Below are 16,976 nucleotides of genomic sequence, written 5' to 3'. Positions count from 1 at the left end.
ACTGCAACAAGGTGGGACATATAAAAAGAGACTGTAGGAAAAGGATAAAAGACGAACAGGAAGGAAACACGGACAGAGACACGAGGGACTACAGACAGAGGCGTACCAATGATAGGGACGATCCGACCGCATGACTTGCCCCAGTCCTAGCTGAATCAGAGAACAAAATGCTCCACATGTTGATGAAGGTGGAAGGTAAACATATTCCTTGTTTGGTTGACACAGGAGCGTCACGCAGTCTGTTGTCTGATTCAGTAGTCCCTCCACACATGACGTCCCGTGACACCATACCCATAAGTGGTTATGACGGACTCCTGACTGATGCCCCGCTGACTAAACCTTAAAAGGTAAAAATAGGGAGAATGGCTACCGCCTGACACTTGTGTATTGTTGCAATGTGTAGATGACCTATTGTTATGTTGTCCGGATAACGATACTTGTTTAAAAGCCACTCTCTCATTGTTACAATTCCTGGCTGAAAAAGGGTGCAAGGTGAATAGAACTAAGTTACAGGTATGTCAGAAAAAGGTTGTCTTTTTGGGCCACTGTATATCCCAGGGTACTCGACATCTCACTGAAGACCGAGTCCAGGCCATAAGACAAATGAATATCCCACGCAACTTTAAGCAACTTCGTATGTTTCTGGGAATGGTATCATATTGTAGACAATGGATACCACATGCCAGTTCTCTGATGCAGCCATTATATGATTGCTTGAAAATAGTACCCTATGTACTCACAGAAGCAGGTCATGAATCTTTTAGCACCTTAAAAAGGTTACTAATTTCGGCACCTGCGATCGGGATCCCTGACTATACCAAAACATTTCATTTGTACATTGCTGAAATCACGGGACACGCAACAGGGGTGTTGACACAACAACACATCAAACAAAGGCCGGTAGCATACTTCTCGGCGGCTCTCGATCCTGTCTCTAGAGGATCACCGTCCTGTGTACGAGCAGTTGCAGCAGTGTCAATTATCATTGACAAATCCTCAGAAATTGTCTTAGACAATCCTGTAGTGGTACATACCACACATGACATACACGCCATCTTGTCACAGGTCCAGCCAAAACACATATCAATGGCAAGGCAGCTGCGTCTACAATGCACTTTGCTCCTACCCCCCAATGTTACCTTTCAGCGATGCACTTCTTTTAACTTAGCACAGCTTTTACCATTACAGACAGATTTGACAGGGGGGAGTAATGATGATAATGGTGTAGACACAGCACAAGATACTCAGGATTCTGACACACTTTCATTTCATGACATAACATCTGATGAACACGATTGTTTTCAACTTATGGAACAAGAAACCACGGGGTTCCCACATGTCACAGACATACCCATTGCAAATGCAGAACACACACTGTACATAGATGGTAGTAGATTTGCCGATGACAAAGGTAAATATCACACAGGTTATGCTGTGGTAACGGACACACAGGTAATTGAGGCAAAGTCACTACCAGCACACATGTCGGCACAAGAAGCGGAACTAACCGCTCTAGAGAAAGCCCTAGAACACTTGGAGGGACAAGAAGGGAACATTTACACTGATTCCGCATACGCCTACGGTGTGGCACATGATTATGGCCACATATGGAAAGCTAGAGGTTACCTTACAGCAGCAGGCACACCTGTTAAACATGGTGAAGGAATCAAAAGAGTCCTGAACAATCTTCAAAAGGTTATAAGAGTAGCCATCATGAAGATAGCGGCACACACGAGCGCAAAAACAACTGAGGCAAAAGGAAACGCATTTGCAGATTTAACTGCAAAGAAGGCAGCTCTAGGGGAAGTAAGCCCTGAGACCTTAGCCACGGTACAGGTGAGTATGCCCGAAACCACATGGCAGCAGCTAATGGAACTACAGGAACAAGCAGGGGCTATTGAGAAGGACCGTTGGGTTAAGGAGGGAGCTGCACCAGGCCTTGACAATGTATGGAGAGAAGGAGACAAAATATGTCTACCCGCTTCTCTATACCCCGCAATGGCAGCGGCTGTCCACTTACCCACTCATGTCAGCTCCAATTCTATGTATAGGATTGTAAGCCAAGGATGGCTAGCCCCTGGATTCAGTAGTACTGCAAGGAACTACTGTGCTGCATGCCAAATCTGTCTGATTAATAACCCAGGACAGAGAGTGAAAACCCCACGTAAACATCAGGTCCGGGCCCAATATCCCTTTCAGAGACTGCAGATTGACTACATACAAATGCCTAAGAGCGGCCCCTTTGAATTTGTTCTCGTGTGCATCTGCCTATTTTCAGGCTGGTCCGAAAGTTATCTTGTGAAATCAGCTACGGCAAAAGCCACCGCCAAGAAACTGATTACTGAGCTGATACCTAGGTTTGGTCTCCCAGAAACAATAGAATCAGATAGGGGGACACATTTCACGGGAGAAATAATGCAAAATGTGATGGCAATGTTAGGGGTTCAACAAAGTTTTCATACTCCTTACCACCCACAGAGTTCAGGATCAGTAGAAAGAGTAAATGGTACAATCAAGCTGAAAATACAAAAAGCTATGCAAGAGTTAAACAAACCATGGCTTGAGTGCCTACCCTTAGCTTTGTTCTCTATTAGGTACACCCCAACAGGAAAAACAGGGTTATCCCCATATGAAATACTGTTTGGAAGTGCACCTAGATTAGGTTTATATTTTCCTCAAAGTATGCAATTACAATGTAATAGTTTAACTACGTATGTAATACAGTTGCAACAGCGTCTGACTAAAATCCACAAGAGTGTGTATTCTTCTCTTCCAGACCCTAATTCTGTCACAGGTACTCACGATCTACAACCAGGAGACTATGTGTATGTAAAGAAACATACCAGAAAGACACTGGAACCAAGGTTTGAAGGTCCTTTCCAGGTGCTATTGATTACAGCAACCTCAGTGAAATTGGAAGGGAAACCTACCTGGATCCACGCTTCTCATTGTAAAAAGGAGCCAGTTGGCAAATGACAACATGTATCTTTTTATTGTTTCAGTAATTCTGGCTAATAGTTTGGTTACCTCACAGAATAAAATACACAAGGATGAAGGATTTTCTAAAAAAATGTTATTACTGAAGTTTAAATATGCTTATGCCCAGAAGTCAGGATATGAGAAATGTTGGATTTGTAGCAAATTACACCCCAGCACAGCAAGTATACCACTGATGGCAGTTCCTATAAACTATACTGATCTTGCTAACAGTAGCATTAACATAATTAGAACAAATACCAGCGAGACAGTAATGTTTAAGTCAAATGGTCTCGCCTTTTCCCCTGCCTGGTGTTTCAACTTAGGGAACACAACGGGAGGAAATGGAGAATGCCAAGACAGCAAGTTTAATTTGTCCATTGTCGTATTAAATGGAAGCTTCTACCCCAGTAATTCCAGCACACACCAGACATTATCTGACTTCCTCACTAACATTGTGGATAATAATGTTAGGTGGTTAGTATCCAACTTATCCCTCTATGGATACACCTCTCGTTATAGAAATGATATCAGTTCAAGATCAGTAGCTCTAGGAAACAATATATATATCTGTTGTGAGGATAAATGTTATACTTGGATACCTAGAAAAGCTCAGGGATGGTGCTACCTCGCAAGTTTAGTACCAGTAATGGGAGTAGTAGGTGATGAACGAGGTGATCACCTATTAGAAGCTAGCATGCATCCTAGATATCCCCTCAGGTATCGTAGTAAAAGAGAAATATTCCTGAAGACGGACATGGCATGGGCTTGGTTCCTGTCCTGGACAGGATGGGGTATAGACTTAATGAAACGACTAAATAACTATACAGGAATTATTAATGATGTTTTGGAGAAAAACTCTGATGACATTACTAAGTTAAATCTGGAGACCAGAGCCATCAGACAACAATTAGAATTACATGAATTAGCAATTGAAAGTATGAGTGCAGCACTGACAGGACTCTGTGAAACTACTGAGGACTATGAGTGCTGTACTTGGATACATAACACCAGCATTGAGGTACCTGACTATTATGACATCATTGCACAACACCGTACGGAAGTAAAGAATTTACAAGAGAAGGCCCGAAATATTGGTCGCGACTGGGATCCGTTTGGTGGAACTTTTAGTTTCTCAGGGTTATTCTCTTGGGTTAAGAAGGCAGCAATGACGATTATAGTGGTGCTCTTATTCGTATTTTTCTTTTATGCATGCTTTAAACTGCTCATGTGCTTTTGCAAGAAAGCCAAGGTAAATGATGCGGAAAAGATGGAACTTTTGTGAAGATAGGTAGATTTAGATCCTTGACATCACCCATCTGTCAGAAAAGCCACTCTTCCTGAATTTTAGATGTTGGTACTGTCCAGGGGGATGGGTGTATACCCCTCTGACAACTCGCGGTCAGGGAGAGTACTCTGGATATAGGCTGACTAGAACTTGTTCAGGTGGACCCAGGGCAAGAGGGAGGGGTGATGTCAAAGGGGGAAATGTAAGGATTAAGGTATATGTTGAAACAAAATGGTTGACCTTATGTCTTACTAAATACATGTATTTTTCTATCCTTCTCTTTAAAATAAGGACTAGTCATCTATTGTCACGTACTCATCAAGAAGAGGCCGCATCAGCCCTAAAAAGCAGTCTACGCCCAGAAGATTGTCTTATCAGCTGATAACACCCGGAGAATTGTCTTTTCTTTGAAAATGTTGTTTTTTTACATTTGCTGATGTTTGCTCTTTTCTGTCTATAAAAGATGTAATAAAGAAGCCTCAGAGCCAGAGTCAGTCAGAGACAGTCAGAGTTAACGACGGACTTCTGAGCAGAAATACTGAATAATACCTCCTTGTCTCTTTGCTTGGATAAGAACTCTAACTAACAATTGGGAAACGGTAACATAACCTGACAAATAGGTGACTTGTTGAGGTCACACCTAACATGGTCATCACCCTTTAGCCCTTGAATATAACCCCATAGACTTCTATGGGGTCATCTCCCTTTGGCCCTGGGATACAGCCCCATAAACTTCTATGGGGTCATCTCCCTTTGGCCCCAGGATACAACCCTATAGACTTCTATGGGGTCAACTCTCTTTGGCCCCAGGGATACAGCCTTATAGACTTCTATGGAGTCATCTGCCTTTGACCCAGACTTGTATGGGTTGATGGGTCAGGCTAGGTCAGGAGAAAACAGGATAAAGGCGCTTTGTTTTAACATGTACTTATCCTTTAAAATTATTTTCTATTCACTCAAAAATATATAAAAACAATATAATACAGATATATAAATATTACATAATATAACATTTATACAATATTAAAGTGACTCTGATCTCTATAAGTGAAGATTTGCTTTGTTATAGGGAACATCCAGAAATGTTAATTGTGCCTAAGAAGTACCCTAAAAATCTACCTTTTGTCTTTAATTCCACTTGAAAATAACAGAGCACTTCCTGTCCCTGTTCCGTAGTCTCTTATCTGTATATCTACAGCGTGAGATCATCACTGCAGCATCTGACTATCAGTGAAGGAAATATGAAGTGAGGTTTAGTGATGTCACTGCTGTGCTGCTCACTGTTCTCTTTACGCGAGGAAGCAAAGCCCTGCCTCTACCAAGATGGCCATCTCCATACAAGACACAATGCAATTGTAAGTCAGTGATGGGGAAATGATCAGCAGAAGTGGGTGAATTGTTCCTGTAGTCATCCCCTTGATATAGAGTTTTTTTTTTACAGGAGCCCTGGCATTGTGTCCATCGCGTTACTAGCCACCAAATAGGGAGTATTATACTGTGGCTTCTCACATTCAGAGGCTTCCAAAGAAAATATATACATTTTATATACACTCTTTATATACTTTCCGGGGCACCGTAGTTTAATATGGTGGCTTATGCGATGGGCTCACTTTAAACATACCTCATCTTTATCATAAAAAAGTAGATAAGAAAAAGGAAAAAATAAATACACTCCATGGAAAGTCCAGATATTCACTGAGAGCCCCCTTCCCCGTATTAAACTGCTGCACAGAAATGACATATGAATAACAAGTTTGATAATGTACTTACCTTTTGCCCATCTTCTGTATTGCGGGAGGTGAAATTATGCTTCTTCCAGAGACGTAACTAGAACCTTCAAGGCCCCGGTGCAAGAAGCCATGTAGGGCCCCCTTGACCCCCAGCCGGAGGCATTCCCACTTATCCTGGTGCCTTTTACTCCCATCCCCTTTTAGTCCCACAGCAAGACCCTTTCACATGCCCTGCCCCATGGTGGTAGAATGCCAGGGCCTGGTCACAAGTTCGGCCTTTGGGACCCTGGTAGTGTCAGTTGTTTTTTTTTGTTTTGTTTTTTTTTCATTATTTTTTACCATTTGATGTTTTTTCAATATTTTTTTATTATTTCTTAAAATGTATTTTTTTAGGAGCCCTGTTTGGTGAGATATCAGGGATCTAAACAGACCTCTGCTGTTTCACCTTGGAGATAGAGAAAGCAGATTGAGGACACAGCCCACAATTTCCATCTCCGCAACCTCAGCTGCACAATATGAATGGACAGGAATAGCTCTGTACAGAGATTCTTGTTCATTCATAAACGGAAGCTTAGAAAACACAGTTTACTATGCTTTAATTATGAATGGGCAGAGTCAGTGATCGGTATGGTTCATTCAGAAAAGGAAGGGGTCGGTAAATGACATATTTACCTGCCCCTTCCACACTCTCTATCCTGACAGCATTCCAATGGGATAGGAGAGGAGGGAACCCAAAAGTGCTGCGGGGGGGCGAGGGGTGGCCGGGAGAGCACACAGAGGCCCCCGGGACAGCAGGACCTGGATAGGAGGGGTGATGACATATACAGGAACCAATCCCCTCAATTTTTCTCCTGCAGCCGCTGAATGCCTGCTGGAGAGAGAGAGGGGGGAGAATCAGGCTTTCAGCAGCTGCAGAAGGAACATGGAGGGGTTTGGTTCTTCTCTATGCCACCACACCTGCTATCCAGTTGTACAGGGGGGGCTGCACGGGCCCCCTGGAGCATGAGGCTGGGTCGTAATTGCGACCCCTGTAGGTATGCCCCTGGCTTCTTCCAATAAGATTCCAGTAAATGCAGAGTATCCCGAATCTCATGAGATATTGCTATAGCGCAGTGCATTCATGTGTGCTCAACAGATTCAGGCCTTCCCCCAGGATATTGCCTACAATGAAGTACATGAACTAGATCCCCCCATCCTCCCCAAGATTTGAGATGTTGAAGGAGGAATTTGATTAATTCCTCTGTAGCGTGACCCCCGGAGGGGCTGCTTAAGTATAATTGGCTCTGCACTCTGCCTCTCAACCCCAATAACAGTCTCCGCCCCACTGGCACACCTGGCAATAGTGTAAGTGTGAGTACCAATGGAAAACACACACGTTATGATAAAACACATAATTGTCTTTACTGTAAGGTTTGCATGAAAAAGGGTTAACAGACGGTAACATTACACTTTTCAAAATTAAAGCGTTTGTCAACCCAAAAAAAAAAACTGATCAAGCGCCTTTAAAGTATGTTATATGACACAGTGCTTGTCCTGTGTCATTTTGCCCCCTGTAACACCTAAAAAACCTGTCTGATATTACCAGTTTCTCCCCACCCCTCTGTAAACTGACCACGGTGTATCATGGCTGCTGAGACCAGACACCGTAGTCAGTTTACGTGCCTCCATCATTAGCAGCCTGCTATCTGCTCTCCTTTGTCCTCCTGTGTTCTCCTCCCCCTCCCCTCTCTGTCTATGTGTGAGCCGCCCCTCCTCCTCCTGCTGCTCTCATAACACTAACCTGTATACACCACCAGCACTGTCTTCTATTGCAGTGTCCCCCTCTGTGTATGATTTATAAGTATAAATGCTGTAAATACCTAATTTAAGAATCAAAATTGCGACATGACCAGCCAGCCTGCTCTCTCCTCCTCCCCTCCAGACTGACATCAGCAGAGGAATTTCAACCCCGCCCGCTGCATCTCTCAGAGGAGGAAAGGAGAAAGCTGGTCAGTCATGTGATCGCAATCTCGACTGTGACATGAGGTATTTGCAGTATTTATTTTTATAAATTACACACAGAGGGGGATACTACAAAAGGAGGCAGTGCTGATGGTGTATACAGGTTAGAGTGGTTTAACAACCATTTTAACCGAAGAGCAATCACTGAGATCAAGATCAGTATAAATCATTATATCATATCAAGCTGCTTTCAGAGGATTCCACGACTGTGAATAACCCCAAGGGCAGAGGCAGACACTCTAGAAACAATAAATCAGAGCATGGCAACTTATTACCTCTACTTATCTTGGCTCTATGAGTCCAGGCAGGAGGAGAGCAGAGGAGTGACCTTCTCTTATGTCAGACCTCTCTCTTCTGTCCCCTGACACCACAGGCCTAACTACAAACACTGTACTCAAATCAACATTCAATGGCTCAACTCCCAAGTTAAACTATCCCTAACACCCACTACATACACAGAGCCCTGAACATGTGTGTGCTTGTCCGTATGGCACCAGTCCCTTGGAAGAAGGATGAGGCCTTGGATCTTCGGCTAGCCACTTTAGTTGGTGCACTTAAACTCCTGGTTGACAAAGTGTAACTGTTGTATGCTAACAGTATCCAGTTAGCAAACCGGACACTGTGACTGCTTAACAGGGCTTCAATGAGATCCAGGATCTGGTAAGTGTGGGCAAAGTGAAGCAACTCATACTTTGCAGTATCCTTGTTTCCTGCAAATGGGCAAGTGCCCTCTCACCAATTCTGCAATCAAGGGCCAAACGAACGTTCCTGAAACAGGTAGGCTGTTCTGGTAGCCCAACTGCTCACCTCACACTGGAACACCTCACGTCGTCAGTGCAGGGGCGCCTGGGTATGCACCTGAGATCCCCCTCTTTCAGGCTGGATGTCCTGACAGGCTGTGGATGCCTGGAACAAACGCAGTGGATGGACTTGAGAGATAACACCTTTCCCCTGAGTTCAGTCTCTTCTCCTGTCTCGTGGTGGCTGTCCCCTCAGACAAAACAAGATTTAGTCCTTGCTTCCTTTCTTTCCCAGAGCATGCTGGTCTGTGTAGTTCTGCCCCATTACAAGGCTATGGGGCCGTTTTTGGTGGGGACTACATGTCCCAAAATGCCTTGCTACAATCCAGGTGGCTGTTTATTGGCTGCCTCATCCCTGCCAATTAGGAAGCAGAGGAGGATGCAGAGTACGCAGCTCTGTGTGTGTGTGTCTCTCTCTGCACGGTGGGAAGAGGAGAGGGAGTATGAAATTCCCCCGCAGGGGCTGACAGGCATTCTCTTTCTTCAGTGAGAGCTTTGGTCAGCTTGGTATGGCCGCGGGGCACCCGCTACACCTCCATGAAATATTTTCAGAATATAATATAAATATTTTCTGGACAAGAAAAAGGTTTCTCCAATATATGGAGGCCTGAATGTTTAGCTAGATCCCTATTGTGTGAGAAACATCTGCTGAGCACAGAATATGAAATGGGCTTCTCGCTGGTGTGTGAAGTCTCAGGTGGGTATTGAGTTCTGATTTCTCTAGTGAATGATTTGTCACACTAGGAACACAATCAGTACTTTTCTCTGGTGTGAAGATTCTGGTGGACCTCAAGTTCTGATTTTGTAGTAAATATGTCACACTAGGAACATGAATAGGGCTTTTCTTTGGGGTGAAGACTCTGGTGGACCTTACGTTCTTATTCCTTAGTGAATGATCTGTCACACTAGGAACATGGAAAAGGCTTTTCTCCGGTGTGAAGAGTCTGGTGGACCCCAAGTAGTGAAGTTTGAAAGGATTACCAAGGGTTCCTTTTCCTGTAAAACATTTCTCACATTAAGGACATGAAAAGGGTTTCTCACCGGTGTGAAATCTCAGGTGGTTCACAAGCTGTGATTTACTTGCAAAAAAATTCTCGCAATCTGAACATTAAAAGACCTTCTTGCTTCTATGTTTTCTACAATGTTTATAAAGTTCTTGCCTTGATTCCAACATCAACTTGCACACTGAACATGAGAAGTCATTTATGTGAAGTTTCCGATGTTTTTCAAGGGAGAATTTCTGTTTGAAGTGCTTCCCACACTCTGTACAGCAAAATGGCCGTTCGTCTGTGTGGGTACGCTGGTGTTTAATGAGTACACCCCTCTGCGTGAAACCTTTCCCGCATTCTGTACAAATATGTTGCCTTTTACCTGTGTGATTTTGCAGGTGTACAGTGAGCGATGGTTTCCTTTTAAAACATTTCCCGCACTCTGAACACGAGAAAGGCTTCTCACCTGAGTGAACAGTAAGATGACTATTGAGATGTTTCTTCTGCTTGTAACCTTGTCCACATTCTGAGCAAGAAAATGGTTTCTCGCCGGTGTGAACTCTAAGATGGTAGATGAGTTCTGCTTTTTCTGCATAAGATTTCCCACACTCTGAACATGTATAGGGGAGCAACCCGGTGTGCACGGCTTGATGTCAAATGAGATGTGACTTTCTTGTATAACATTTATCACATTCAGAACATCTAAATATCTTCTTGTCTCTGTGCTTTACAGACGGTGATGCACCAGGAGATGATTCTTCGGAGTCAGAAGGATCTTCGGATCCACTGGGAAAACTTGGGTGTTTGAGGTCTTCTGAGCTACGATCTGAAGATAAACTAACTAGTCCTTCTGAAATATTTTGAACTTTATATCCATCTGTTGGAAAGAAATGGTTATTATTATGACAATAAAAAATATAAAATATAGATAAAATATAAAAAGGTCTGGTGCTGTCAGTAACACACCTCCATCCCTATAAACATATACAACACAATGGAATTTAGCTCTGGGACTTGAAATGAGGTGGACATTGATGACCAATTGATATAGAGTAAACATATTTTATAAATGTGTTAAAAGGTGAACAGGGTAATCGTCATACACAAAGTGCATTAAAAAATGCCAAACTGATAAGTAGTAACTACATGATATAATACATGCTTGAAAGTTAGGTTTATACATAGGCATCTTAGAACTCAACATATTTCGTGGGCTACCACTCACTTCTTCAGGAATAGATGCGCATAAAACATGTCTATAAAATAGAATATCAATTTGAAAATATGCATCACAATAGAAAATAATGTATTGCAAATGATAGGGGACCCTGTACTTACAAATCGGCTGAGCTGGAATGGCAAAGCGACATTCCTATCCGGTGGGGGGGGGGCGAAACATCTCTGGCGCAGGAGCTGAAGGAACGGAAAAACCTACACCTGGGAACAGGTTGAGGGTGGGTATGGCATATATGAATTGAAAAAGTGTCCCTCAATGTCCATAATCACAGGTTCAAGCTGTAACATTATAATAGGGGTAGGGCAGAGGCAGCATCAGACCATGTTGGGCAAAAAGGTGTCCTCCACCTGGGTTCAATACGACAATAAAAAATAAAAGGTCTGGTGCTGCCAGTGACACACCTCCACCCATATAAATATAATGGCCATCAGAGTCCACCTCATTTAAAGTCCCAGGCTAAATTCTGTTTTGTTGTATATGTTTATAGGGGTGGAGGTGTGTCACTGGCAACACCAGACCTTTTATTTTTTATTGTCGTATTGAACCCAGGTGGAGGACACCTTTTTGCCCATCATGGTCTGATGCTACCTCAGCCCTACTCTTATTGCCTGGAGTTTGTATGTACTCCCTGGGCCTGCGTGGGTTTCCTCTGGGTACACCGGTTTACTCCCAAGCTCCAAAGACATGCTGGTAGGTTAATTGGCTTCTGTCCAAAATTGGCCCTAGTATATTAATGCGAGTTGGGGACCTTGGATTGTGGGCTCCTTGAGGGTAGGGGCCGATGTATGTGTGGAGCACTGCTTTATATGGGTACCTTAAATAAATAATAATATAATAGATGAGCATCTTAATGAGACACAATGTATAGGGACAGGGATAGGGACAATTGTAGACATGCACCCTCACTCAGGTTGAACTGGATGGACTGGTGTCTTTAGTCAACCTTACTATGTAACTATGTAACTATGTTGGGAACATGATATTATATTGAGGAATGGAGCTGGACTTTTCATATGGTGTACAGTATCTCCACCTCATTTGCTGGGAACATGACGTTATATTGAGGAATGGAGATGGACCTTTCATATGGTGTACAGTATCTCCTCCTCATTTGTTGGGAATATGACATCATAGTGAGGAATGGAGATGGACCTTTCATATGGTGTACAGTATCTCCACCTCATTTGCTGGGAACATGACGTTATATTGAGGAATGGAGATGGACCTTTCATATGGTGCACAGCAGTGGTAGGCAACCTTGGAGCTTGGCTTACCCAATAATGTTGACATTTGCTGATCCTCCATCTTGACATTCTTGTAGAGATCCTTGTGGCATTCTAAATACTCCCACTCTTCCATGGAGAAATAGACAGTGAGTGACATCCTGACATCTTATAGGAACCTGACACACACAATGATACAGTCACCATCCAGACACATCCCTTGTCTGTTACTGGATAATGTCCCAGAATTCCCACCACCGCTCACCTCTCCTGTCAGCAGCTCAATGATCTTCTTGGTGACTTTTAGAATCTTCTCAACATTTCTCTTAGTTATAAGGTAGTGACTGGAGGTACGGTAATGGAGAATGACTGGTGGAGAAGGCTGCTGGGTCTCCATTGCTGTTTGTTGTATGTCTCAGTTGTCCCAAAGTGAGTTGACCCATTGGGACAGCTGCTTGTTGTTATCTGTTCACCAGATACCAACTTAGCCACTTCATAATTCTGCATAAAAAGAGACAGGAGAAATTATGATTGTCAGTTTTCCCAGAATCCTCCTCACCTCTCTGGTCATGTCTGTGTTTTATTAATAGAGGTAATAGTGATGTCTTGCAACCTCCCAAAATCCTCCTCACCTCTCCGGTCAGCAGGTAGATGATCTCCAGGGTCAGATTCAGCATTAAATCACTGTGGAGAATGTTTCTCTTTTCGAGTTTCATATAATTCAGGATTTGGTGATTCTCCATCATGACGTCCTTGTAGAGATCCTTGTGTCCTTCTAAATACTCCCACTCCTCCATGGAGAAATAGACAGTGACATCCTGACACCTTATAGGAACCTGACACACACAATGATACAGTCACCATCCAGACACATCCCTTGTCTGTTACTGGATAATGTCCCAGAATTCCCAGCACCGCTCACCTCTCCTGTCAACAACTCAATGATCTTCTGTATGATATCTAGAATCTTCTTGACTTGTTCAGGTCTCAGGATGTCTAGTGAAGACAAGGTGATGGGGCTCTGGATCCGTCTCCAATCTTCTGACAAATAGGAATTGTCCTGCTCACCAGATGTCTTCTTCACTACTGCACAGTCCTGTTGGGTAAGGTGTTTTATATACATCTTCTTGGTGATTTCTAGAATCTTCTCAATTCGTTCAGGTCTCAGGATGTCCAGTGAAGACATAGTGATGGGTCTCTGGATCCGTCTCCATTCTTCTGACAAATGGGGAGAGGTTTTCGAACTGTCCTGCTCACCAGATGTCTTCTTCACTATTGCACAATTCTGTTGGGCAAATGTTTCATAAATATCAATACAAATGGTAATATTGGCTCCAACATTCTCAGAATCCCTCAGGTGTCCATCATGTGATATTTTTATTGTAGTAACTATAGAATGAAAGGTCAGTTGACCTTTCTCAGCATCCTAAAATTCTACAGTCTGACAGTGTGGACCTCCCAGAATCCTCCTCACCTCTCTGGTCAGGTCTGTGTTTTATTAATAGAGATAAGAGTGATGTCATGTGATCTCCCAGAATCCTCCTCACCTCTCCGGTCAGGTCTGTGTTTTATTAATAGAGATAAGAGTGATGTCATGTGACCTCCCAAAATCCTCCTCACCTCTCCGGTCAGGTCTGTGCTTTATTAATAGAGATAAGAGTGATGTTATGTGACCTCCCAGAATCCTCCTCACCTCTCCGGTCAAGTCTGTGTTTTATTAATAGAGATAAGAGTGATGTCATGTGATCTCCCAAAATCCTCCTCACCTCTCCGGTCAGGTCTATGTTTTATTAATAGAGATAAGAGTGATGTCATGTGATCTCCCAGAATCCTCCTCACCTCTCCGGTCAGGTCTGTGCTTTATTAATAGAGATAAGAGTGATGTTATGTGACCTCCCAGAATCCTCCTCACCTCTCTGGTCAAGTCTGTGTTTTATTAATAGAGATAAGAGTGATGTCATGTGATCTCCCAGAATCCTCCTCACCTCTCTGGTCAAGTCTGTGTTTTATTAATAGAGATAAGAGTGATGTCATGTGATCTCCCAGAATCCTCCTCACCTCTCCGGTCAGGTCTATGTTTTATTAATAGAGATAAGAGTGATGTCATGTGATCTCCCAGAATCCTCCTCACCTCTCCGGTCAGCAGTTGTATAATCTCCAGGGTGAGGTCTAATATCCTCTTGGTTGTGTGACTCTTGTCCATCCTCTGAAATGTCTACACAGAAGTGCTTCCACAAATGGTCTTGTTTTTCTCCTCTTTGTCCCTGAAGACAACCAATCAGAACAATAGTGAGATTTACACAATACAAGGACATCATTATAAAGCATAGAAATGTAATTGGAAGTTTTCAGCAGACATCCTGGTAGAGACGTTGGAGGAGCAGAAGTGGGAGGGTAGGATAGAACACCAGACCAATACCAACCTCAAAAATTAATACCTCACTTTTTTTTTATTTCAATTGACTTTCTATTACAAAAACAGTTTGTAGAGACGTGGTGAAATGATCTCAGAAACAATCTCCAATGTCTTTGAATGATTGTCTTGTTTTGTGATTGGGAAGTATAAGTATCTGCTGACAGGTCCAGTTCTCGGCATAGATTTTCTATAGCATACCAACAAGTCATTCAAGATGCCAGAAAAACATATCACTAGGTTAGTGATACGGTTTTGTAACTTGGGAAATGAAACACAAGATGTCTCTGACAGACAACTAAACACACTCTGTCATATAGGAGACTATCGTGAATGGTTGGGGCTCATGGACCCACCATGCAGTCTGCATGCTGGATGGCATTGTGATCAGACCCATGAAGGCTACAGTTGACATAGTACAGGGATGCTCTAGAGACAAGGATGTGGAAAAGCATGGAATACTAGACCCACAGGAATGGCAGAAGTATATTGAGGCACTGGGGTGCTGGCCTTTCAGGCAGGCAGAAGTATTAGTAAGTGACACTTACACCACTGGGGTGCTAGGCTCACAGAACTAGGAGTCTTGGGGTTATGTGGATTCCTCTAGTCTAGGAAGCACTGGGGTACACTAGGAATCTTCTCCACCTGGAAAAACTGGAGAAAACTAGGAATTTTCCCCACAAGGAAAAACTGAGGAACACTAGGAAACTTCTCTACTAGGTATCTTATCCACTGGGAAACAATCGGAATCCTTTCTACTAGAACACACTGGGGACTCTAGGAATCAAATCCAAAACCCCCAAGAGCTATCTCTCTTCTCCAGCTCTGACAACACTGTCAGGATGCTGGCTATGAGAAATAAAATACAATCTATTGCTGGAGATTTGCCCTTCCATGTCCCCAGTCTTCACACAGCAACAATTCTACCAATTCTGGCAAACTGGTAACACATAACCTGAAAGCCAACTCTTCAGCACCCTCCTAAAACATATCCCTTGCTGTGATAACGTGCTAGCAGTGCAAGGGTTACCTGCATTTTAATGTGTCCAATCTTCTATATTCTGCTATCTTCTTCTATCTTCTGCTATCTGATGCTTTTCAGGAAGAGTGGGGGGCCTCCTTTGTGTACAGGAAAACATCACAGCAGGAGGAGGAGGGGCAGGTTTAGTGCACCGGTGTTCTGTCAGATTCGACGACTGTCAGATTTGGTAACGGAAGTGACGTTACCAACAAAAAATGCTTGCTGTGCATGTGCAATGCATTCCAGCCTGGCCGCTATGCGTTCCAATAGGTTTTCTATACTGATAAAACATGAAGGCGACAGAGGACATTTTGTTACACCCAGGGAAGTCTTGAATTTCACAGTATTTTAGCAGTAAAGTTAGCTTATATAGTGAAATACACTATATTGACGCAACAGAGTGAGGGTGTCAAAAAATGTAGTTGGCGCCTTATTAGTATCAGTTTGGCAATGAGCAGTGCGGGTGTACCAAGATGGCAGTTGCCACTTTCTGACTGCAGCTTTGCAGCTGTTTTTCAAATTTAGCATGAAAACAAATAAAAAAAAAAAATATGCTGTACTCCATTATATAAGCTGACTACTGCTAGAAGAAGTGGGAAATTGAAGATGTGCCTGGGTGCAAGAAGATCTGGGTGTAACAAGAAGGCCTCTGCTGCCTTCGTGTTCTGTCAGAATAGAAAACCTATTGGAGCGCATAGCGGCCATGTTGGAACGCATTGCGCATGTGCAGTAAGCTAATTTTATTGGTAAAGTAATTTCCGTCACCAAATCTGACGGAACATCGGTGTTCTGTCAAAATAGCCAATTCGTCGAGATCTTCAATGACCTCACATTACTGTAAGGCATCAGTAATTGGAGATTTGGACGCGTTGCTGTTTTGACACAACACCAGCAGCGTATACACTCCGGTACACGAAGAGTTTGCTGTTTTGACAGATCAAGGATGACAAAATTGTTGCCGCCTTGGGGGCGGCCATGTGGTTGGTTAGTATTGGGCGGACTAACAATGTTGGGTCAAAACAGCAACATGTCAAAATCTCCAATTCGTGATGCTTTACAGTAACTGGAAGTGATGTGATTGGAGAGCTTGATGAGTTGGCTATTTTTTTTTCCATCTCTTTATTCATTTTCAATATATCAACTGTATAAAAAAAAAAAATGTCAACACATTAGTATTTTACATTTACTAATCCCCAAGACCTTCTACCCCCCCCCCCCCAACCTCTCACATACCTCCTTTACTCCCTCTCATCTCCCCTTTCTCCCTGTCTATCCCCTTCCTCTGCTCCCAACATTTC

At 43.2% G+C, this 16,976-nt stretch overlaps 2 protein-coding genes across 4 annotated transcripts in view; both read right to left on the bottom strand.

The window, feature by feature from the left end:
* Positions 1-16,976, bottom strand: part of LOC143956203 (uncharacterized) — a 94,360-nt gene that overhangs the window by 50,481 nt on the left and 26,903 nt on the right. The window lies entirely within an intron of this gene.
* On the bottom strand, positions 7,377-15,860 carry LOC143955246 (uncharacterized). Of its 2 annotated transcripts, XM_077465327.1 has the most exons (7): positions 15,688-15,860; positions 14,376-14,508; positions 13,167-13,529; positions 12,877-13,080; positions 12,510-12,745; positions 12,296-12,423; positions 7,377-10,661 (listed from the first exon to the last, which is right to left on the bottom strand). In XM_077465327.1, exons 2-5 carry the CDS (start codon positions 14,445-14,447, stop codon positions 12,575-12,577), a joined length of 810 nt encoding a protein of 269 aa, XP_077321453.1. In that variant the 5' UTR covers positions 14,448-14,508; positions 15,688-15,860; the 3' UTR covers positions 7,377-10,661; positions 12,296-12,423; positions 12,510-12,574. The 2 variants fall into 2 exon arrangements, with proteins under 2 accessions (XP_077321453.1, XP_077321452.1); XM_077465326.1 differs by having other exon boundaries at positions 12,296-12,745.

Source organism: Lithobates pipiens, unplaced genomic scaffold (assembly GCF_037356315.1).
Source record: "Lithobates pipiens isolate NorthernLeopardFrog02 unplaced genomic scaffold, aLitPip1_a1.2 Scaffold_35, whole genome shotgun sequence".
In the NCBI taxonomy this organism is placed as follows: domain Eukaryota; kingdom Metazoa; phylum Chordata; class Amphibia; order Anura; family Ranidae; genus Lithobates; species Lithobates pipiens.
This window is presented reverse-complemented; position numbering and strand designations above follow the sequence as displayed.